The following is a 22,305-nucleotide window of genomic DNA, read 5'->3' on the forward strand; positions in this document are numbered from 1 at the left end:
CTCTAAAATGTTAAACACATCCTGCCACCCTACTGCTTTCAATGAATGGGAGATGGCTAACGCTATGAAGAGTCTAAGACAGCCCCACCTCCTGACAGTCTGCCACTGACAGGGAAGAACAGATTTAACATTTCTAATAGTAGAAAATGAACAAGACGCTTCCCCCCACCCCCCCTTTTTTTTATGTTGTAATGGTTAGAGGAGGAGATGTCTCAAGCCCTGAATCTCCTTTGCTGGTTCCCTTAATGGCTGCTGTTACCACCTGCAGTTGCAGACATGTTGAGGAAGTTCTGACACATACCCCTCCTGTGTAGTGTCTAGCTGTGTGTTATGATGGGAGGTAAGGGATTAGCAGTAGCCTCAGGAGAGCTGCTGGGGAAAAACATTGAACCTAGGAGCTAGGATGGTCTTGTTACTAACTGAACGGCTTCTTTAATCGTTTTTGGATAGATTTGTTATAAGGAAGTGACCTCAAATCCTAGTATGGTGCTGCCACTTTGTGTATGAGATTCTTATTGAGGAGACCAAATATAGTCCTCTTGCTGTGCTCTTGTACAACACCCTGGCATGCACCTTTGGGGGGGAAATGGCACAAATCAAGGAAGAAATTCCCTCCACCCGCATTCCATAAACTAATTGTTCACCTGACAATAGTCTGAATAGGAAAAGGGCAGCCAGGCTGGGGCCCTGAATGGGTCCTATTGTAATGGCCCTGCATGGGCTGAGCTGCTCATGCAAAGGTAAGCCCTTAGGCTAGGGGAAGGGAAAAAGCTCTTCCTGGGAGCAGCCAGTACTAGAACTGTTCAAGCAGGCAGGGGGTGACTTTAAAGAAAGCAGCAGGAATGAATCAGTTGTTAACCAAAGAATGAGGAGATTGCTGGGCTGGGAGCTGCAGAAGAGTAATATAGATGGCTCCTGTGGTGAGCAGAGTTCTGTGCTCTGGGAAAGCCAGAACAACACCTTGCTCTAAGCAGCACTCATTGCTCTGCACCCTTCTAATAGAGATGGGTGGCGGAGAAAGGCATTAGTGGGAAACCTCTCATCTTACCACTGGCAGCATATGTCTGCACAGAGCAAGGGAGCCAGCGAGGAGCATTTGGCTGGAGAGGGAAGGGGGGAGGGAGCCCTGCTAAAATGGTGAGGGAAGCATAAAGACAGCCAGAAGAATACAGCAATTGGTGTGTGTAGATACCAGCATGCATGAACCCATGTGGCACATGTGTCCTCATGCATGTACCTTCATGTGCGCAAAGGCCCCTGTGGGAGCCTGCATGTGGAGGCCTGAGTGTACCAGGTGCGTGCAGGCAGAGACATAGGCATTTTTATTTCAGGGTCAGCCAGACTGGCTCCAGCAGTGGGCAATACCTATTTCTCACCTTTCCCAGAATCCTTTCCTACTCCTGCTGTTCATTCACTGCTGCTGCTCCTGTGAGGCCCTGGCAATTGCTTCCTGTCCAGTTCACACACCTGCAGCTGGAGCTGTGATCTCCCTGATCGTTATCTCAGCTGCAGAGCTACAAATGTCATAAAATGCCCCAGCTCTGATTATGCCCCAGGCAATCTTCCATCACACAGCTGTAAATTCCATCTGCCCTAGAGCAGTTTCTTCCAGCTGGTTAATGCCAGCAGCAGGGGAGCTCTGGTTCTTTTGTTATAGGACTGAGTCAAAAGAAAGGCCCTTACAGGCCTGGGAGTGGAGTTGGGTCCCTTGCTCACTAAGGGCAGGAGTTCAGTATTCTACAGAGGCCAAGTGGACTGTGTGTGGATGGGTCGGGGAAGGGACAGAGTCTTCTGTCTGACCTAATGGCAGAACTTGCCTACCCAGACTAGTGCTTGGAGCACTCTACTGAACTCTGGAAGAAGCCATGTTCACTCAGCTGGAAGCCAGGACTCATGAGGCTGAATGAGTGTAGTGAAGGAGGGAGGGTAACTTTGCCCCATCCCAGTTTTTCAGCTGGACTCTTGCTCTGCTTGCAATCCCTGCTGTCCTTTTCCCCTGCTTGCAATCCCTGTTGTCCTTCTTTTCTGCTGGGCAGTGAGCTTCTCACATGCAGACTGACTAGTGATGACTCAAGGCTTGCTGTCCTGGTTTTGCACCTGCTACCTAAGCTCTGGAGGCTGAAGGCAGGAGCTTTGCTGGTATGGGATGGATACTGCCATAGCTAATGCTAGGGAGTAACTAGTCCTCTGGCCCCCCAGCCAATGAGATGGGGAGGTTCCAATATAGGTAGCCAATAGGGGCTTCTGGGCTGAGCTGCCCTAGTCAGCCCATACAAGCTGCTCGGTCAAGGCAGAGGTCTCTCATATAGGCATCCTAGCTTCACCAACTGGTGCAGAGGTGCTGGGAGGTGGGGTGGGAGTTGTGCTCTCTCTCAATTGAAAGGAGCGGGTGTGAGCGGGGGACCTTCTGTGGTGTCTCTTTCCATGGGAGGATCTCAAAGACCCTCACACATATTAAATATGGAAACTTCACAACCCCCCTGGCTATTATAGGCAGTTGTGTGTGAGTAAACTGGTATCCAGAGGTGAAGTAGCTCACCCTGGGACCCAAACTGGGCCAGTGGCAGAGCCAGGAGTCCTGAATCTCAGAGCCCTATTCTGACCACTATTCCGACCACTATTCCAGGGAGAGGGCTAAAAGCCCAGACAGCCAACTCACTTGTCCATGTTTTAACCTTTAGATAACACTTCCTTCTCAAAGGTGGGGGGGAGCCGAGATAGTCTGACTCCTCTTTATGGTGAGGGTAATGCTCAGCTGGAGACCAGTTTGAGACTGGAATGAACTCCCACAGGAACTAGAGACCATCACAAACCTCACCACCTTTTGCTCCAAATTCAAGGTGCCTTTTGTTGACCTTGCCTTCTCTAACATAAATACAGAACAACAGGGATAGTAAAGAAAATAAAACCCTTCCAAAACAAAACACTCCATTATAGATGCATCTCCCCCAAGGATAGGATGAGAGAACAAACTACACATGACAGGCTCATGCTCCGCATAGCACTTAATGCACTACTGGAAGGTGCTCAGATACTGTGGTGATGAGTGCAACGTAGGAACCTATACGGCAAAGACTTCAGGCTCTCTGCTCTAATCAGTAGCTAATGTGCCCTGTGCCCCCATATGTCGCTGAAGACCTGCAGCAAGGAAAGAGGCCCTGCTGGTGTCTGCAAGGTAGAGTGCTGCTCCTTTCTCAGCCCAGAAAGATGCAGCAGCTCATCTATGATGTGGGGGTAGGACAGCCCTAGCCCCCTCCCTCGTGCCCAGGAATGGGCTGCACATAAAGAAGCTATTAAGGAGCAATTGCATGTTTGAATGGGGATTTCATAAGGACAAGAAAGAGCCGTTGGGCTGGAGGTAAATGTCTTTCCTGGGGCAGTGTCTGTGCACATGTGGAGGCCCAGCCCAGGAGGTATGCATTGCACTTGGAGATTATATCTTTCTGGCTGGCAGGTCTGTGCTTGCTGGCTATGGTTTTACTAGTGCCTCTTACTTTTGGGGGTGGGTGGCAATTTACTTTGACTGTCACTCCCCTTCCTACCACACCCTGTGCATCCTCCCAGCTGCTCTTCTGAAATGCAAAGTGGGGAGAGGGGCAGGTAGTGTTCGTGCATCCTGGAGAGAGATGCAAGCCTGCCTTTCTTTCTGTAACCCTTGAGGCGGAGCGGGAGAGAAGTTGCAGGTACAGGCAGCCTCCGCATAGCTAGCATTCTGTTCCAAGCCTGGGCTATTCAGCTGGGCCCCTCTTTCCTCTGCTGCACCAGGAAACCTTGATCACTTCATATCCCCCATGCAGTTTTGTGTGGCAGGTTTCCCCACTGTATTCCTGGGCTCTCTGGGAGCTATTCTGCCTTCGTAGGGGTGTTTGGGGCGTGCTGCTTTTTGCCCATTCAATTTAGACTATAGAACTGGAGGCTCTATGGGAGCTGAAGACTCTGCCCTGTACCCTCTTCCCCCGTCCTCCCTGTCTCCCCATGCTCCACACCGGAGCTCAGCCCTCCCCTGAGGCACTGCAGGTGCTCCTCTGCCTGGCTCAGCTGCGTTACAGGGGTTCCCCTGTGCCCCTTCCAGCTGAGGGTCTCGAAGCCCTTTGTAAATGCTCATTTAATGAACCTCCCCCTTCCCATGAGAGGTGGGTAACACGAGCCCTATAGCGCGGAAGGGGAAATGGAGGTAACAGCGACAGAGCTGGGAACAGAGCTTAGGCAGCCTGATGCCCCCAGTCCCCTGCTCTAGCCACTAGCCCGCGCTGCCTTTCCAAGCACGAGGGAGCCTGGTGCAGCCTGGCCCGGGCGCCGATCAGCGCGCCAGCGGGACTCCTCGCAAGCGGTGCCGTCTCAGAAAACCTGGCCCGGCCCCGGTGGGCTGCGCTCCCCGCTCATTGGATCTTCGGGGCTGTCCCAGCCTTCTCCTCTGCAAACATTTGCTCCAGCCAGGTGTTTGGGGGGATGATTTTTCCCTGCCCGCTCCCCCCGCGGAGAGGGAGGAGACGTTTGAGTCAAGGCGGTGGGTGGGGCTTGGAAGGCAGAGAACTACCTTTGGGCAAGTCCGGGTGCGCAGCAGGGCTCGTGAAGCAGAAAGTGAACTTAATCTCTTGCTTGGTTTGCTCTCTTCCCGCCCCCATTAGGGCGGGAGAGCCTGGGCTGCAGGAACCGGGGGGGGGAGTGGCTGGTCTGAAAGGGAGGAGTGGGAAAGGAAGCCCCAGAAAGGAGCCGCAGCAGCCCCAGACTGCACGCTAGGCTGGGAGCCGCTCTGGGATGACGAGAGGGGAAAGCCAGGTAAGGAGATCTGTGCCAGTGGGGAGCTGCAGCAGGGGTGTGTGTGTGTGGGGGGCTCTGTGGGAGGAGGCGATGGTGCTGTGATGATGGGGGTTGGGGGGGGGAGAGTGTGAGAGCGAATGGGGCATGGCATGGCGTCGGGGGAGGGAATTAGTGGAGGCGATGGAGTGATAGTGGTTGCCTGTGGAGGGAGCTGTGTGAGCCGGGAACATTTCTGGCTAGAAGGGTAACTTGGAAGAGAAGTTGCAGGACTCTTCTTTGCCATGCTCCGTGGTTGGACCCTGTGCTGTCTGTCCCCAGGGTCTCTCTCTAGCAGACTCCCCTCCCCACCCCACCCCACCTCCCATTTCACCTTCACGGTGGAGACAGCCAGCTGGAGATCACTGAATGGGAATGGGAGTAGGTAAAGCTTCTCTCCTTAGTCTGGCCAGCCTCCCTCTTGGCCTCATCCCCTGGGTGTCTCATAGCTCTTTCTCCTCTGCCACCAGTCTCCACTGTGCCTTTCTGGTACACTTGCCAAACTGTTAATCCCAACTGGGACTAAATTTGTTTCTTTGAACAGCCCCATTTATCAGACTGTTAAGGACACAGCCACATAGTCTGCATCTGCCTGCTTGCTGTCACTGACCATTAAACTTGGTGAGCACTGATCTGCCATCCGGTGCCTAACACAATGGAGCTTGGGTGAAGCATCCCCCTGGTCCCAGGCCAGACAAAAGAGAAGGAAGGGAAAATCATGGCATTGGAACAGAACACAGTAAAGGTGACCAAAGGGCAGCCCACAGACCTGTAGTATGTAGGAATTAGGTTGTATATCTTTAAATAGTTTGTGAGCCCTCTAGTGGTCCTCACTGTCTCCTGTGTTTCACATCCTTGGATATATATATGTGTGTGTGTGTGTGTGTGTGAACACAGAATCCTAGGAATGTAGGGCTGGAATGGAGCTCAAGAGGTCATCTAGTGATTCTAGTCCAGCCCCCTGCCAAATAGATATAGACTATCCCTGACCAGTGTTTGTCCGACCTGTTCTTAAAAACTTCCAATGATGAGGATTCCACAACCTCCCTTAGAAGTCTAGTCCAGACCTTAGCTACCCCATGGTTAAATTTCCCCCCTAATTATCTAAGCTAAATTTCTCTTGCTGCAGATTAAGCCCGTTACTTCTTGCCCTACCCTCAGTGGACATGAGGAACAATTTACTTCAGCTCTCTTAGCAACACTTCTTAACATATTTGAAGACTATCAGTTTCACCTCCCCCACATACCCACTTTATTTAACCTTTCCTCATAGTCAGGTTTTCTAAACTTTTCATCATTTTTGTTGTTCTACAATGGGCTGCCTCTGATTTGTCCACAGGGAAAATGTGGCACCCAGAGCTGGACACAGCACTCCAGCTGCGGCCTCACCAGCACCAAGTAGAGCAGGACAGTTACCTCCCGTGTGTTACATGGTGACACTCCTGTTAATACACCACAGAATATGGTTATTCGATCTCTACTGTGCCTGTGTAGTTCTTTCATATTGTGTTACGTAGAGAGCAAAAGACACAATAAGGCCAGACGAGGCCCTCAAAGATCTGCAGTGCAGCTGGTGTCCCTCTCTGTGTTCTGAGGGTGCAGCCTCCTAGAAACTACAGGTCTGAGCATGCGATGCACCCTCTTGCTCTGAGTGGTTGGCTGCAGGGCACTCTGGGGAGCCTAGTCTCTGTGGGCTACACATGAGGACATCTGCAATCTGCTCTATTATATGCCCAATAGATTCAGCCCTTGGGCTTCTTGCACAGTCGTTGGCAAGGCAGAGTCTGATGTCCTTGGAGGAGAACCTAGAGCAGTGGTGGACAGTCTGCAGGCTGCACACGGCCTGTCAGGGTAATCCGCTGGCGGGACGCAAGACAGTATTTACATTGACCGTCCACAGGTTGGTTGCAGTTTGCCGTTGCAATCCAATGGGAGCTGCAGGAAGCAGCACAGGCCGCAGGGACATGCTGGCCGCTGCTTCCTGCAGCTCCCATTGGCTGGGAATTGGCTGGAGAAGCCACCAAGATGTTGGCTACCCTTGAGGCAGACTTGCTGCAGCCAAGTCGCCGTGCTCCAAGTGGTTCTGTGGAAAGCTCCTCATTGCATGTGCTTGTGCCTAGTGGATATGTGATTGCCTCCCCAATGCCTGGAGGAATGGGCGACTTCAGTGTGAAGGCTGAAGGCCTTTCCTGCATCACCTGCTATCCGTTGGGTTTAATTGTTTGGGCTGTGTCGCTGGGTGCCCATCACTGTCCAGTGGAAGGAAGGAAAACAGCCCCCTGCTCCCTGCCCCACAGGAACTAAAGGCTCAGAGTAACAGCCGTGTTAGTCTGTATTCGCAAAAAGAAAAGGAGTACTTGTGGCACCTTAGAGACTAACCAATTTATTTGAGCATGAGCTTTCGTGAGCTACAGCTCACTTCATGAAGCATCTGCACATCAATAGGCTTGGGTCTTTGAATAGGAAGGAAGTTCCCAATCCAGGCCCATTTAATTGACTGGCAGGAGGGAGGCTATTGTTTGAATGGTCTCCAGATGTTGTGTAGAGAGGGCAGGGATCAGTTCTCAGTTATTTGCCAGCAAAGACAGAGATGAAAAGTGGGCTGGGCCTGTGAGAGGGTCTGGTTGGGCCACCCTAATTGGGGGTGGGGGGTCAGCTTGGGCTTGTGTGGGCAGGACCCGGAGGGGAGTATGGCAGGGGGGGCTTGCCAGGCCTGTGGGATCTGAGCCTTTCTTGCATATTTCATCTTTGCTCTGGAATTGAAATGTCTATTCTAAAAGCAAAAGGTCTCTGCCCCTTGGTGCTGTGAGGAACTGGGGGGCTGAACCTGTTCTCCTTCATGGAGTGAACAGCTGTCTCTTTGCTGCTCTCCTTTCCTCTTCTTGGATGAGAGGAGCATCCTCGGCAGCAGCTCCATGCCTCTCTGGGGAGTGTCCAGAGCTGGAAGCTTTTATGCTGGAGGAGGCTGGGATCTGAGGCAGCCATTGCACAGGTGTCAATGACCACACAAAGTGCAAGGCAGAGGAGAACTTGGTCCCTGGGGTTCTGTGGGGAAAATGTTGGGAGGAGTAATGAGCGTTGATGTTTCAGTGCTCTAGGGATCAAGCAGGGAAATGAGGGGAAGAAGAGGAACCAGCCACAGGTAGCTGTGGTGTTTGTCATGACGTTTGACCTGTGGCCCTTGAGCCTAAGCAGAGGCCCCATCTAGTAGGTAACTGTCCCACAAGTCTGAAGAATGAAGCATGCATCATTGGAGGCAGCAAGGCTTGGAGATTAGCTGAGCGAACAGTCGGGAGCTAAAAGGGGGGGGAGAGGTGGGAGAGTCACATGAGAATCTCTGCCTCCTTCTAATACCTGCCAGTCATGGGTCAAAGGCAGGAGGGGGAGGGGGGCATGTGCTGCCAGAAGATCACTGGTGGAAGCGGGGAGTGTGTGTTGGGGGGAGGAAATTCCCTCTTTTATGGTCTCCCTGCTAGCAGCTGAATTTTCATTGTTTGGCTCCTTTTGATGTGTCAGCCCTCTCTCCTGAAGTGGGGATGTCTCTTGGCTTTTCTCCATTTTTTTTTTCTTCTCTTGACTAACTCTCTCATTCCTATGTTTCTCATGACTGATTTGCTTCTTGAGTAATACCTCTGTAGTGATGCCAGTGCTACTGGGGAGGCAGGGTAGTTTGATGCAATACATGGCCAATCTTTTATTTCTAACTATCCCAATCGTGACTCCCCTGAGGGCTTGGGCAGGGCTGGCGTGCAGCAACTGTCTGTAGCACTTCCAGTTGCAAAGGTAACATTAAAAACATGACTTGAGTGTAACTGATGCTGTGACATTTGCTTAAGACTTCAGACAGCCCGAAACAATAGCTCTGAGAGGCGTGAACTCAAGGGGCTGTTAACTCTGAAACCCAACAATGACCATTTAACTCACCATTGTCAGCTGTTCCACTGTTGAGCAAAGCACTGAAAAAGGGATGGGCCAGATGTATTGTGATTTGCACAGTATACTGAGCGTGGTGCCCCATTTTGCTCTCTCAAGTGGGTGGAGCTTTCCCCAAACTTCTGGTTTCCCCCTGGCTTGAAGCTGTTGTAAGGTGGGTCACCGTCGCATTTTGACCTAGCGAGTGCCTGTTTATCTGTGTCTCTGCCCTGGCACAGGCACTAAGGTAAATGCAGCTCACTGACCAGGGGGAAGACGCTGGGGGTTAAAGTGTGCTGTGGTCACCTCTGCAGAGGGTTGATGTGATGAATGTGATGACCCCCTCCCCCAATTCATTTCACTTTAGTCCCCAGAGAACATTTCTCTGCATCACCTACCTCCTCTCCCCACAGTGCAGCCCTGAGTTTCTCTGTGCACGAGGCCAGGGGCTCCCTTTGGATCATGGCAGCGCAGTGAGAAGCTGTCTGGGTGGTGCAGTGAGCTGTCAAGGGCTCTGCTCTCTTCCCCACAAGGGCTGAACAGGCTGCTCCCCACAGGATTTCTAGCCCTGGGGACAGGACACTCAGGGAACTGAAGCTGGATCCACTGCTTGGGCCTGTGGAACACAGCTCCCTGGGCTTGGACAAGCCTTCTCTGGCTCAGGAACGTAAAGGGGCTGCATGTCCCTTTAAGGTAGGAGCACTTGGCCTGTGACTCCCAGTCAAGCAGTCACGATCTTTACTCCGCATAATGCCAAACTTTGTTAGAGCAGGTAATCATCCACAGCCAGCAAGGGGAGGAGGGAGGCGTCTGGCTGTGAGTCCAGTCCCTATGTGGCCAGCTGGGAGCCAACGCAGGGATTGTCATGGTTTTGTTCCTCAGGAGCAGGTCAGCTGGATGGAGGAGGTTGGGAAGGGAGCCAGAATGCTGAGTTTTGCTTCTCTCTGCTTGGGTAAGGATCCCAGGGCAGTGTGGCCTCGGGTGCTTTGTCCTTGAGTCCGGTATCTCGGGAACAGTTCTGGCCCCTCCAGACGGAGTGGGGGAGGGGAAATTTGTTCTTTAACTCAAGGGCAGGTTTAATTAAACATCAGGTGACCTGGCAGTGGCTCAGAGCTCTATGAGAGCAACTTACTGAACACCATCTTGTGCTCAACAGCTGGCTGGAGGCCAAGCCTTGGGCCTGGGATCCTGTGGGAGCCACAGGTTTAGGTCTCTGTGCTGCCTGCTGAGATTACTGAGGTGCAGTCGCTGGAAGTGCCCCAGCAGTAGGGCATTGCTTTACCGCTTTCTGTAGGGACCAGGCTGTGTGTCTGCAAAGCTGGGAGGCAGTTTCTCTCTGGTCAGATCTAGCCACTTTCCAGTGACAGCTGTGGCCAAGAGGAGTGACACAAGGGGTGTAAGACATCATCCCACCTCTCCCTGCACACCTTTCTCAGGCCACCTCCTTACTGGCTTTGCAAGGTTGTTAGGGTGAGTGGATTCTCACTGGTGTCCCCATGTAGTAGCCCAATTTGTGGCATTCCAGGTGCCCACCGGAGTGGGGTTCTGTAGGGCAGTGCACCCCCTCTTCCCTGGCAGACTCCCAGCTTGGGTCCCTGGAATTCTGATGCCAGGTGTTGGGACCAGCCTGCTCTACACGTGTCCACTGACAGCTTCTCTCCAGAGTTTCAGGGGCTCCCCCTTGTTTCCTGGAGGGTCCCTGGAGGCCTCTCCAGCACAGCATGGACACTGGGCCATTCTGTGTCTGGAGGGATTTCAAGCTGTGGAATGTTACCTGTCAATCTCTAAGTTGGCCTGGGGGTCTGAGATCCCTCTCCCTGTGCCCTGTAGAAGCGGTTCATCCTAGCTGGGGGCCCCCAGGTAAAACTCGTGGGAGTGTGTGGCAGAGTATTTCCAGGGGAGGGTCCTCTGCTTTGAACTGCCATCAGAGTGCTGAGCAGCCTGAGGAAGAGGAGGGAACATAGCCTAGTGATTAGAAGAGGGCACCGGGTCAGGAGTCAGATCTCAACTTGGCCAGCAACTCACTGCCTGTGCCTGGGTGAGTGCCTTCCACACTGTGTGCCATGGGGCTGACGATCCTGATGAACTGCTTGGGCGCCAAGAGGTTGAAAATTTGTTGAGGTGCATTCATGGGGTGCTGGGAGCTGGAGCTGGATGTGGTCTGCAGGCTGGCTTCTTCTTAGCTAGGTCAGATTGTTGACAGCTTTGGGGTAGCATCTTTGGGTTTCTGCTTAGTAATTGGTACTCACTCAGCTCCTGCAGTGACAGCCACAGTATAATAATAATCCGGGACCAGGCAGGGTGCTGCACTGAACAGTAACAAGGGGTAAAGCCAGTAATGCTGGAGCCTTCATGAGTGGGTACAGGAGGCAGCGTCTCCAGACTCCCCAAGTCAGCTTCACAGTAATCCCTGAGTGGGGCGAAGGGTGCCCTCTCAGCATGCCTGGGAGAGCTTTGCTGGAGCTGAGCTGCCATCGTGGTTACACAACTGCTTCACCCAGAGACTCTGAGCTAGTGCCATCCTCTGTGCTCAGATGTTGGACTGAGTTGGGCAGAGCCCTGCAGGCTTGTGCCTTGGCTCTGTCACTTCCATGTGCTTCTCCTTCATTGCAGGCTCTAGGATGCTGGGGCCAGCTAGGCTGAACCTGCCCACGTGATCCTCACTGCTTCCAGCCCTCGCCCTGCCTGCCCACCATGCTGCGCTCCTGGCGTGGAAAGTTGAAGCTGCTGCTCGCCACTGTAACACTGGTGATCCTTCTCTCGTGGCTCTGTGTCTTTGTGGGCAGTTCAGAATGTGAGTGTGGCCTGGCTCTGGGTTGAGGTACTGCCCAGGACAGGGGAATGAGCGACAGCAGACAGCTGCCAGCCAGGGCTCTTGGCTTCTTCTGGTTCTGCCACTAACTCGTTGTGGGCACAGTCCCTCTGCCTCAATTTCCTCATCTGCTGTAACATGGGGTGATGCCCCTGCCTTGTCTCTGGGGGGGCTTGTGGACAAGTACATTACTGTATATAAAGCATTATGGGTGGAGATGTAGCTTAGAGATGGACATAGGGGCTGGGAGCCAAAAAGGTTGCAAGGCTGAGCATCACAGGTGCTTAACTTCTAGATTTGTAGAAAATCACAGGAACAACACTGATCTACAAAGCTTGGGCTAGGCGCCTAGGCTCCCTGTGCAAGGACTGGGGAGAGCTGGGTGCCTCGCAATGGGATCCACAAAAGCCAGTATGCTAGGCTGGGAGCCACCTCAGCTAATCAGTGGGAGATGCTGATGAGAGAGGTGCACTAAGCTCCAACCTCCCAGCCCAGGCACTTATCTCTGTGGGCTGCGGGGAGGTCCTATCTCAGCTAGTGATCCAAACCAGGGGAAGATAGGTGCTCCTGTGCCTCACTGGTGTGTGGGGCCGGATCCGATAGGCCTGCTCAGAGGCTACCTAATTCCACTTAAAACAGCAAGGGGGAGGGAGCGGTGGAGGCGCTGCCTCATAACCTGGTTGGGTGCTCATCTGGAATGTGGGAGACCCCTGGTTCAAAACCCCGCTCTGCCTGAAGAGGAGAAGGGATTTGGACAGGGATCTGCCACTTCTCGGCTGAATGCTCTAACCAGTGAGATATAAAGTGATTCTCACTCTCTCTGGCCCAATTAATGTTTAATTGAAGTGGAATAACTTCAATAGCAGAGATTGAGGGAGATGCACATCAGAATATTGTCCACCCCATGCAAGCTGTTGATTGGAGTTAGGCAGCCTCTGAACCTCCACTGGATTGGGTTGTGCATGTGATGCAGGTGGCCCAGTGCCTGGTTTGTGAATAGTAAGGGGCTTAGGTGGGAGATAGGTGTCTGGAGCCTAGAGGAAGGCAGCTATGCACATGCCTCTGTGGGGATTTGGGGCATTCTTTCTTCACAAATTGCTGTCCCCAGCCACCAGTGCCACTCCCATGTTATCCCCCTCCCTCCCCATGCCCTACACTCACTGTGACTTTGGGGTGCTCTCTCCCCATGCATGGCCAACTGTTATCTCTTCTCCCTCCCCCTTTCCATGGTCAGGGGGCACTGCATGGGGTGCTGTCCCACCCGTGACTCCTACCATGTCCCGGGGTGTGAAATCACAGTGATTTGGGGGGCTCTCTCTCCACAGATGGCCGTTCCCTCCTATTGTCTCCTTGCCTTGGGGACCAGGACCTGGAGCGAGAGGCCTTGGCATCTCAGGTGCGCAAGGTGGAAGAGGAAAACCTGCAACTGCGCCTGCAGCTCAGCCAGTCTCGGGCGCAAGCTGGGGCTGTGGAGGGGAGTGATGGCAGCCAGCAGTGGGCAGCCTCCTTTGAGGATGGGGATGCCCCAGGAGATGACAGGAGCAACCGCACAGGCTGCCCCAAGCAGCAGATGGTGCAGAAGTGTGAGGTGAGCGACTGTAGCTGGCTTCATGGCGCTGTCCTTGGGGAGGGCAGGCACCCTGAGGGGCCTGCACATATGGCCAATGACACCGGGTGCTGAGGGTCTCCATGGCCTAGGGTGATGGCCTGGCCTAGCAGCGAGTCCCTAGATTCAACCGCCGCTGTGTAGCTGCCTGATTGCACTGGCCATGCCAGGGCCTCCCCCTTGCTGTCTGCTTTGTTCATGCCTCAAATACATGGGCATTTTATTTGCAGTTAAGAGGGTGATGCTGACAGCCAAAAGAATGACCCCTTCTTGCGTCCCACTGGGAGATGTTAGTGCCCCTCCTCAGTGCCTCAAAGTGTGTGAGCATACAGGTGGGGAGGCAGCACCAGGACTCCTGGGTTCTCTTCCCAGCTCTGCCACTGACCTGTTCTGTGATCTGGGGCAAGTCCTTCCTCGCTCTCTGCCTCAGTTTACCCACCTATCACCTGTGGGTAATGACCCTGACCTGTGTCCCTAGGGGGCTGGGTTGCTGAGACTGTTTCTGTATGAGATATGCTGTGTGAGGTGAGATGGGCGGGTAGGAGAACTGCCTGACCAGAATGTTATGCAGCAGCTATCGCCATCTGCCTTGGGAGGAGAGGACTCTAATCAGTGCCAAGATCTTGGGGTGGGGAATGATACTACGAAGTGTTACTGACCCAGAGGCTGCTGCATGCTGGACAACCCTTGCCCCAGGGGTGCTGCTTTGGGCAGGGCTGATGGTGCCTTCTGTCTCTGGGCAGCTCCTGCACGTAGCGATTGTATGTGCTGGTCACAATGCGAGCCGAGACGTGGTCACCCTGGTGAAATCCATCCTCTTCCACAGGTAACCCAGACAACAGTGTGGGGGGAGCCTCTGCTATGCTATGCTAATTTATAGAGGTTCTTACACAGCACTTACCCTGTCTTCAGGGGCTGGTGGGCTTCCATCTCCATTTCGGACCCATGTGCTTTGGGGGTTCAGGTAACATGGGGATCAGATATGAAACACTCCTGCAGCTTGGCTCCCCAGTCATAGGGCAGTGTGGGAAGGGGAGGTGCGCAACTGGGAAGCCCAGGCTGTGGTGGTGGTGGAGAACTTAACCTGTCCCTCTTCCTGTCCCTCTTAACCAGTCACAACTCCCAGGATCCTGTGTTACTGTGACCAGTGTTTGAGGGTCCCATGTGAAGGTGCTGTGCTGTCTGGGTAGGGACTGAGTGAGGTGCGGGGTGGTGAAGGCTCTCTGGGTCCCACCTGTCATCTGCTGGGGGGTGTGGATGGATCTGTCCCAGGTGGACCCTGGCTCAGGATGGGGCAGCTTCTCCCAGATGCCACCCGCTTTGGTGGTGGAGGAAGCTGTCCTGGGCTCAGTGGCTCAGGAAGGATCTCTGACAGCTGCTTGTGTTTCCTCCTGGCAGGAAGAACCCTCTCCATTTCCACCTCATCACGGACTCGGTGGCTCAACAGATCCTGCAGACTCTCTTCCAGTCCTGGATAGTGCCCTCCGTCTACGTTAGCTTCTACAACGCAGACGATTTGAAGGCAGGAGCCCCAGATCCCCTTCTCCCCTCACTGTCCCTCTTCCCCCCACTTTCTCGGCTTCTCTTTCCAGTCTTGGTATTCCAGTGAAGTGATCAGCCACTCAGGGAGGCAGGGATGGTGGTGAGGAGAGTTTGCCAGACTGTTAACTCTCTTGCTGCTGGCCCCTCTCTCATCTGCTCTCCCCCTGGTGTCTGTTACCATTTGACTGATAAGGGGGCACTTGGTTGGCGTGGGAGTTGTGAAGGGGCCTTTCTCCTCCACTTTGGCTCTGGTCTGAAGTAGTTGAAACCTGCTCCCTTCTGCGAGTTCCCAGGTGGCTCCTGTATGAAGGAGCTGGCGAGGCTCAGACCCATTCCTAGCAAGCGCATGTCAAAATGACACAACCACTAGCCCAGGTGACACTAACTGGTCCCCTGGTTGGTAGCCTCCTCAGAGAGCCAGGTGTAACTGGGCCATGCACTCTCACCTAGAGAGGGCCCCTCCAAAGCAAGATGGGACTCATTGGCTTGGATATGAAACAGCCAGAGTCAAAACCATCCACAGAAGCAGCGGGGCATGCTATAGGGCAGTGGGAAGCCTAGGCATCAGAGTTCAGTCTGGTCACAAAATCTGAGAGCATCTGTACAAGTCATGCCCAGATGATGGGGAACAGGGAGGAACTGTGGACAGCACAGAGAAATATCCCAAAGGGCCCAAAAGAGAACAGGCACATGGGCAGGAGTCAAGTGAGACTCAGCCTCAGGAAACACTGCTAATACATCAGGGGAAACCCCGATCCTTGATGAGAGGGGCTGGGAGAGCCTGGGGAGAGTGGGGCTGTGATGGGACAGAGCTCCACAAAGGCCACTGTATCTGGGGGCTGTGTACTCGAGGGCTTGTGTCCCAAAGCCGGGAGGGGATAGCTCCTCTTTGTAAGGCTCTGGGTACCTCAGTCCCTGGGGTCTCTCCTCGTGGAGCAGGGAGGAGACACTCAGCAGGTGACATTCGTCCTGAGGGGCCCAGAGCAGACACACAGACTGGAGGGAGTACAGGGAAGGGCAACAAGAATGAACGGGGTTGTGGGGAGCCATTAAAGAATGGCATCCGTCCAACTTGGCTAGTGACTGTAAGGAGGGGAGGGAGAATGTGGTGGCTGGGGATATCTGGATGTGTAAACCCCAAGTCGGGGAGGGGGAGATTTTTCAGGCTGATACATAGGGTGCAGTGTGGGGCGGGGCAGAAGGAATCTTGGCTGAGTCTCAGGATGGAGACACTCGCTGGGGGGAGGAGCCCATTGCTCAGATGTTGATCACTAACTGGAACAGACTGGAGAATGGGCTGTAGGGCTCAGTCCTTTGTGGGCCCTGGGAGAGTGACTGGCTGCTCTCCTGGGCCTTTTCCATCTTTGCTGCCTGTGGAGACATTGAGTGAGTGGGTAGGGGTGAGGACAAGATCCCTGGAAGTCTCTGATTCCCGTGTTCCTTAAACACTTCAAATGGAAAATACTTTAGCACTAAGCTTGGAATCTGTGTGCCCCCTGGTGGCAGCTGCCATAGTGGATGTAATCTGTGGAACAGGCCCTGTGCGGAGGCCTGAACAGCTGGAATATTGTACAGTGCATCAGTAAAATCCCCCTATGTTCTATCCCCTGAGATCCAGGGAGTGTGCCTCCCACCCACACGTGGAATGCAGTCTCCTTGCCTTGCTAGGACTCACTCATGCCTCCTCATTAGCCCCCTGAGGGCTTTGAAGCTCTGTAGCACAGTTGTGCTGCTTCGTTAGCCTCTGGGGCAGTGGGGGTTGGATTTGGGGAAGAGCCATGCCATTTTACACCTCTGTTTCCGGGTGAAGTGTTGGATTTGTGGTACAGACTGGGTGCTGTGTGTCTAGCCCCGGGGAGATTCGAGAATGGCTATATCCTGGCCCTGAGGGCTTCTTCCCTCCCTGTTGCAGGCAGAGGTGTCGTGGATTCCCAACAAGCATTACTCCGGGATTTATGGGCTGATGAAGCTAACGCTCACTAAGGCGCTGCCCTCCAACCTCTCCAAGGTCATTGTCCTGGACACAGACATCACCTTTGCCACCGACATCGCTGAGCTGTGGGCTGTCTTCGGGAAGTTCTCCGGTGAGGGGGAGTTGTGGAGAGGAGGAGCCTTGGGACCAGTTGAGTAGCTGTACCTCTGGGAGAGAAGCCAGGCCCACTGCCCTGGCTCCTCTGAAAACCTGCGACCCCTTGGCACTGGGTGGAGTTTAGGCGTCTCTTCTGCTTGGCTCTCCCTGGTTGTCCTTATCAGCCACTTGTGGGCGGCGGGGGAGGAGGGGGCATGAATTTGTGGTGGGCACATACTTCTCTGATGAGGTGGATCTGTCTCACTTTCCAGACAAGCAGGTGATTGGGCTGGTGGAGAACCAAAGTGACTGGTACCTCGGAAACCTCTGGAAGAACCACAAGCCATGGCCAGCGCTTGGACGTGGCTTCAACACAGGTGAGCCCAGAGCATGCACAGGTCAGCTCCTGTTGGGCAGGGGTTTATCCTGTCTCTGTCAGTGGTGAGGTTGGTGCAGGGCAAGGCCGCCAGAATGTCTGGGGGGACAGGGCTGGGATGAGGAAGCGCCTCCTTCTGCTCATTCCTGTTAGTGTTGGTGGTAGTGAGGAGCTGTTGCTGTGACTCCCATCCTGTCCCAGAGAAAAGCTGCTGCTGTCCTCTGTGACTTGGGGAGCAAACTGCCAGCTCAGGCTCTGCCAGCAAATCCACTGGGAATTGAACTGTGCGTGGCCTTGGCCACAAGAGGCTGATGGCAGGTCTCTCCAGTGGCTCTGCCTGTGCCTCTCAGTCGTGACTGGCCACCATTTCCTGCTGTTCCAGCGCAGAGGCTCTCTTACACTCTTTGATTTTATAATAGGAATAAGTGGTCCCAGGGAGCTGCACTGAGACCCTCTAAACTCACTCAATGTGTCTCTCGAGTCTGAACTAGAGCCACATGCGCCAGCCTTGCTCCTTGGCTGCCGGTGAGGTACTGCACTCTGCTGCTTCCCCAAGGGTGGTTTCTTAGGGTCACTCAGTGGCACCCCCCGGAGGTAACTGCTCCCCTAGGCCCTTCCTTTAGTGAGTGTGAGTGACAGAGCTGCCCAGGCCAATCAGAAAGCTTGTGGGCTGAGCCCCCCCACACTCCCTGTACTCTGGGAATCCTATCAGAGGTGAGTTCCCAGGCCTCCTCCAGCAGTAGACCCTGTTGTTGAGAGGGGTGTGGGACACAGGGATGCCATGTCCAGGCTAGCCAGCAAGCCTAGAATCCAGTCCCTGGCTGGGACACCCAGCAAAGGGCCTTGCTGTTAGAGAACTTGCTATGGGGATGGCATCCCAGACCATTGACCTAGTATGCTCCACAAGGGACTGGCTGGAGCTGAGCTCAGGGGTGGCATAAGGCTGGATCGACTGCATCAAACACAGTGCTGGGCTGGCTGGTACCTGTGTGATGTGGGGACACCTATGACCTCTCTTTCCTCGCTTCCCAGGGGTGATCCTGCTGGTGCTGGAGCGCCTGCGCCGGATTGGCTGGGAGCAGATGTGGCGGCTGATGGCGGAGCAGGAGCTCATGAGCATGCTGTCCACCTCGCTGGCAGATCAGGTGTGGAGCCAAGCTGAGCCCCAGCCTGCAGGCTCTTCTTTGACCCTGGTTCCTACTCTTGGGCAAACTATAGATGTAGGAAGCTGCAGGTGGGGGAGTAAATGCTGGGGCCATGGGATGCTGCTAACACTACAGACAACGCTGGCTGTGAGTGGGTACCCTGGGACCCATGCTTGAGATCTGTAACCTTCCACTCCATCAGCTCAGTCTTGGTCCTGATCTGTAGCATTCCTTGCATTTCAGTCCTGGACACCTCCTGAGCAGGGTCTGGGTACCGTGCCCACCTGTAGACTGTAGAGTGGTTGTATGATATGGATGATACAGAGATCCCTAGTCTGACCTCTCTTGTCCCCTCAGGGTTTCCCCTCCAACTCTTGGGGGGGGGGGGGGTCCTCCAGAGGAGTCCAGTTCTCCATGTGCTCACTGGTGATTCTCTTCCAGGACATCTTTAATGCAGTGATTAAGCAGAGCCCAGTGCTGGTGTACAAGCTCCCCTGCTTCTGGAACGTGCAGCTGTCTGACCATACCCTCTCAGAGCAGTGTTACTCAGAGGTCTCTGATCTTAAGGTGGGTCTCCCGGCCCCTGGCTGGGGCCTTTCCCCCACATTCCCAGGAGGAGCTGCACTGGGCCCAGGAGCCTCACATCTCCACAGCTGCAGGCACTGAACCCTCCTGGCCTGGAGGATGGGGTGTTGCGTCCTGTGGTGCAGCTTGCACCCCAGGCCTGGTGGATGGGTGGTGGTAGAGCCTAAGGGGTGGGGGAATACTGTGTCCCTGATGCTCCAGCCCATCTTTTTCAGGTGATCCACTGGAACTCGCCCAAGAAGCTGCGGGTGAAGAACAAGCATGTGGAGTTCTTCCGGAACCTCTACCTGACCTTCCTAGAGTACGATGGGAACCTGCTGCGCAGGGAGCTCTTTGGTTGTGCCAGCCTGCCCAGCCCACCCAGAAACCAAGTGAGCCCTTGCTGGTGGCTAGCCCCACCCCTGATCCTCACCTGTCTTTAACGTGGGAATGGGACATTCCATCCATGCCATCTCCTGGGACTCTGTGAGGGCTCTGTCCAGTCTAGGTGAAAGCATCCCATGTGTTCCAGCTGCAGCACCTGCCTGCTCCTGCCTCACCCCTGCCCTTGGGTGTTTTCTAGCACGAGTCTGGCTTCTGCCCCACTTCATTCTTATGTTCTAGCTGCAGCAAGCCCTGGAGGACCTCAATGAGGATGACCCCTGCTATGATTTCCGCCGGCAGCACCTTATGCTGCACCGCATCCACCTGTTCTTCCTGCAGTATGAGGTCCTGGCCTCACCTGACCCTGCTGATGTCACCCTGGTGGCCCAGCTCTCCATGGACAGGTACCTGGAAGGGGCTGGGATGGAAGGAGGGGCGGCTCCCACTGCTGAGGACTAAGGAGCTGTGGGCTCTGTAAGCAAGTTCATCAGCCCTGGAACTTTTGTACGCAGACAGATGCTGTCAAACTGACCCAAGGTTAGATCTGCACTAATAGAAACATTACTTCTGTCGGGGGTGCAGGGCACTCTCCTTATAGAGACTGGGGCTGAAATGGGAGTCTTGCCACAAATGAAATGTTTGTATTTTGATTCTGGGATTGCAAAATCACTCTTCACCACAGAATCATGCCCCAGAACTTGAACCTTATATTTTAAAAAAAATGTTTCTAGCCCTCATGGCTGCAAAGAAAACCTTGTAGCCATGAACCTAGTGTTCCTGATGCAGCAGCATCTGCCTGAGTTTGCAGAGAGCCTGAAACACCAGCTGCAAGAGGTATGAACTACTCCTTCATCTTAGTGGGGTGTTAACTGTGAAATCTAAACATGAAATTACCAGGGTTAACAGTGTTAATTATTCAATTGATGATCATAGTAGCAGAAATGGGCAGTGAATGTGCTTATCCCACAATTCCAGACTCCCTCCCAACATGCCGAAAGCCCTATAGATGGCTGTTTAACTCTCCAACTCCCCCACATTCTATAGTGCAGTTACATGCTAACACATACATCTGTGGTATGTCAAAACCAAAAAGGTGGACAGAGTAAAATAAATTGAATTCAGTATTAAAACCACTACCCCAAGGGACTGCTGCATGGACGTGATGAGTCATTTTCATGCTTAATTAAATAAAAACCTGCACTGTGGAACACGTCTGGAGCTGCCACAGCATTTCCAGCAAAGGCCACAGCATGTAAGGAACTTGCTAGAGAATCCAGGTTGTTTGCTGTGGAGTATGGGGCAGGGCCTTGGACGTTACATTCTCCGGTAGCTTGTGGAGGGGAGGAAAAAAGCGGGGGGGCAGTGGCAGAAGGGCAAGATTGAGTGGCATCAGCACTGCAGAGTGGCAGGCTTGCTCAGTCTCTTCTGCTTGGCTGTGTGCACTGCTGTTTCCTGCCTGCTCAGTTATCTGGAGCTCTCCCCATGTGTCGGGGTCTGGCACGGCCAGTCTCATGCCGGTTGCTTTCGGCTTACAGGTTACAGATGCTGGAGGCAATCTGCAAACACTGGGCAGGCCCCATCAGCCTGGCGCTGTACATGTCGGACGCAGAGGCCCAGCAGTTCCTGCGCTATGCCCAGGGCTCGGAGGTGTTGAGCAACCGCAGGAATGTCGCATACCACATTGTGTACAAGGAGGGGCAGTTCTACCCTGTCAACCTACTGCGCAATGTTGCGCTGACCAATGCACAGACACCCTATGTCTTTCTGACGGACATCGACTTCCTGCCCATGTATGGGCTCTACGATTACCTCAGGTGTGGCCCTCTCCATCCAGCCCAAGCTAGTCGTTCACCCCCAGGGGCCCCGGTGGGCTGGTTCCTTCCAGGTTGTCACCTAAGGTTCAGTCTAGTTCAACTGTGTCCCAAACAATGGGGCTCCCAGCCCTTCCCTCGGGGGGTGATTCCCCAGCTTGGGAGCTCTTGCTGTCAGGAAGTTTCTCATTCTGTAGGTGCAGGCTGGGCTCGAGTCCTCTGGGAGGGTCCTGCTATCACATGGGAGAGAGAACCCTTGGTTGGGGAAGGAGATGCCCCTTCTGTACCACTGGTGGGTGGGGGTGCTGCATCCTTTCCCTGCATGGTGGATCCCAAGACTCTCCTGCCACCAACCTCACACTTAGAAAAGATAGGATCCTCTAGAGCCTGCCGATGCCCTTCCAGCGTCTGCTAAGGGGGCCCAGGAACACAGCTTTGCGTAGGGCTTCTAGCTTCTACTGGGTGACCAGTGGTATGCATTGCAGTCACCTCTTGCTGGCTCCACACGTCCTAGCGAGGCCTCACGCTCTCCCCTACCCTGCTGCAGGAACTCCATCCGGCAACTGGAGCTGCCTCAGCGGAAGGCAGCGCTCATCGTCCCAGCGTTTGAGACTCTGCACTACCGTCTTACCTTTCCCAAGTCCAAAGCAGAGCTGCTCTCCATGCTGGACATGGGCTCCCTCTACACCTTCAGGTAGGTGCTGGAGCTGCTCTCCTCCACCCTGCAGGGCCCAGACCACAGGCAGCAGGAGGCTCTCTGGTCCCACCCCATTCCTAGGGGCTGTGGTGCAGCCCAGACCCAAGCACCTCTCGCGTCGTCCCCCACCCCCTCAGTCTGTGCCTGTGTCTGGATCTGTGTTCTGAAGCTGCTGCCCTATAGGTAGTGAGAGGAGTGTGCGTCTCCCTGTAGCCCCAGGGTTTACTGCACCGCTGGCCTCCCTTCGCAGTTTGTCTCTGGGACCTGAGGGGCCTCGGTGTGTCACATCTATCTGGTGCCTCATTTCTGTCTCTCTCTGAAGGTACCATGTGTGGCCAAAGGGCCATGCCCCAACTGACTATGCCAAGTGGCGGACAGCCACGGTGCCGTACCGTGTGGAGTGGCAGCCAGACTTTGAGCCTTACGTTGTAGTGAGGCGTGACTGCCCCCAGTATGACCAGAGATTCGTGGGCTTTGGTTGGAACAAGGTGTCCCATATCATGGAGCTTGATGCCCAGGTGAGTGAGGAGCCAGTGGAATTTCCTGGGCCCAGACTCTTTGTCCCTAGGGACCCCATACTGCTGCTTTGGC

At 54.2% G+C, this 22,305-nt stretch overlaps 1 protein-coding gene across 8 annotated transcripts in view; it reads left to right on the plus strand.

Moving 5' to 3' along the window:
* Positions 1-22,305, plus strand: part of LARGE2 (LARGE xylosyl- and glucuronyltransferase 2) — a 118,034-nt gene that overhangs the window by 19,307 nt on the left and 76,422 nt on the right. For 3 of the 8 annotated variants that reach the window (XM_075129546.1, XM_075129547.1, XM_075129548.1), the window contains exons 1-14: positions 4,539-4,779; positions 11,323-11,503; positions 12,847-13,109; positions 13,871-13,953; positions 14,526-14,649; positions 16,582-16,753; positions 17,010-17,114; positions 18,146-18,258; positions 18,700-18,825; positions 19,059-19,214; positions 19,447-19,610; positions 20,742-21,020; positions 21,565-21,711; positions 22,037-22,232. In XM_075129546.1, the coding sequence (XP_074985647.1) occupies positions 11,404-11,503; positions 12,847-13,109; positions 13,871-13,953; positions 14,526-14,649; positions 16,582-16,753; positions 17,010-17,114; positions 18,146-18,258; positions 18,700-18,825; positions 19,059-19,214; positions 19,447-19,610; positions 20,742-21,020; positions 21,565-21,711; positions 22,037-22,232 (2,028 nt within the window). In that variant the 5' untranslated portion in view covers positions 4,539-4,779; positions 11,323-11,403. Of the gene's footprint in view, positions 1-4,536; positions 4,780-11,322; positions 11,504-12,846; positions 13,110-13,870; positions 13,954-14,525; positions 14,650-16,581; positions 16,754-17,009; positions 17,115-18,145; positions 18,259-18,699; positions 18,826-19,058; positions 19,215-19,446; positions 19,611-20,741; positions 21,021-21,564; positions 21,712-22,036; positions 22,233-22,305 lie in introns of those variants that run through there. The other 5 variants (XM_048855442.2, XM_048855440.2, XM_075129545.1 and 2 more) reach the window with 4 other exon arrangements.

The sequence above is a fragment of the Caretta caretta genome, chromosome 6 (genome assembly GCF_965140235.1).
Source record: "Caretta caretta isolate rCarCar2 chromosome 6, rCarCar1.hap1, whole genome shotgun sequence".
Lineage (NCBI taxonomy): Eukaryota > Metazoa > Chordata > Testudines > Cheloniidae > Caretta > Caretta caretta.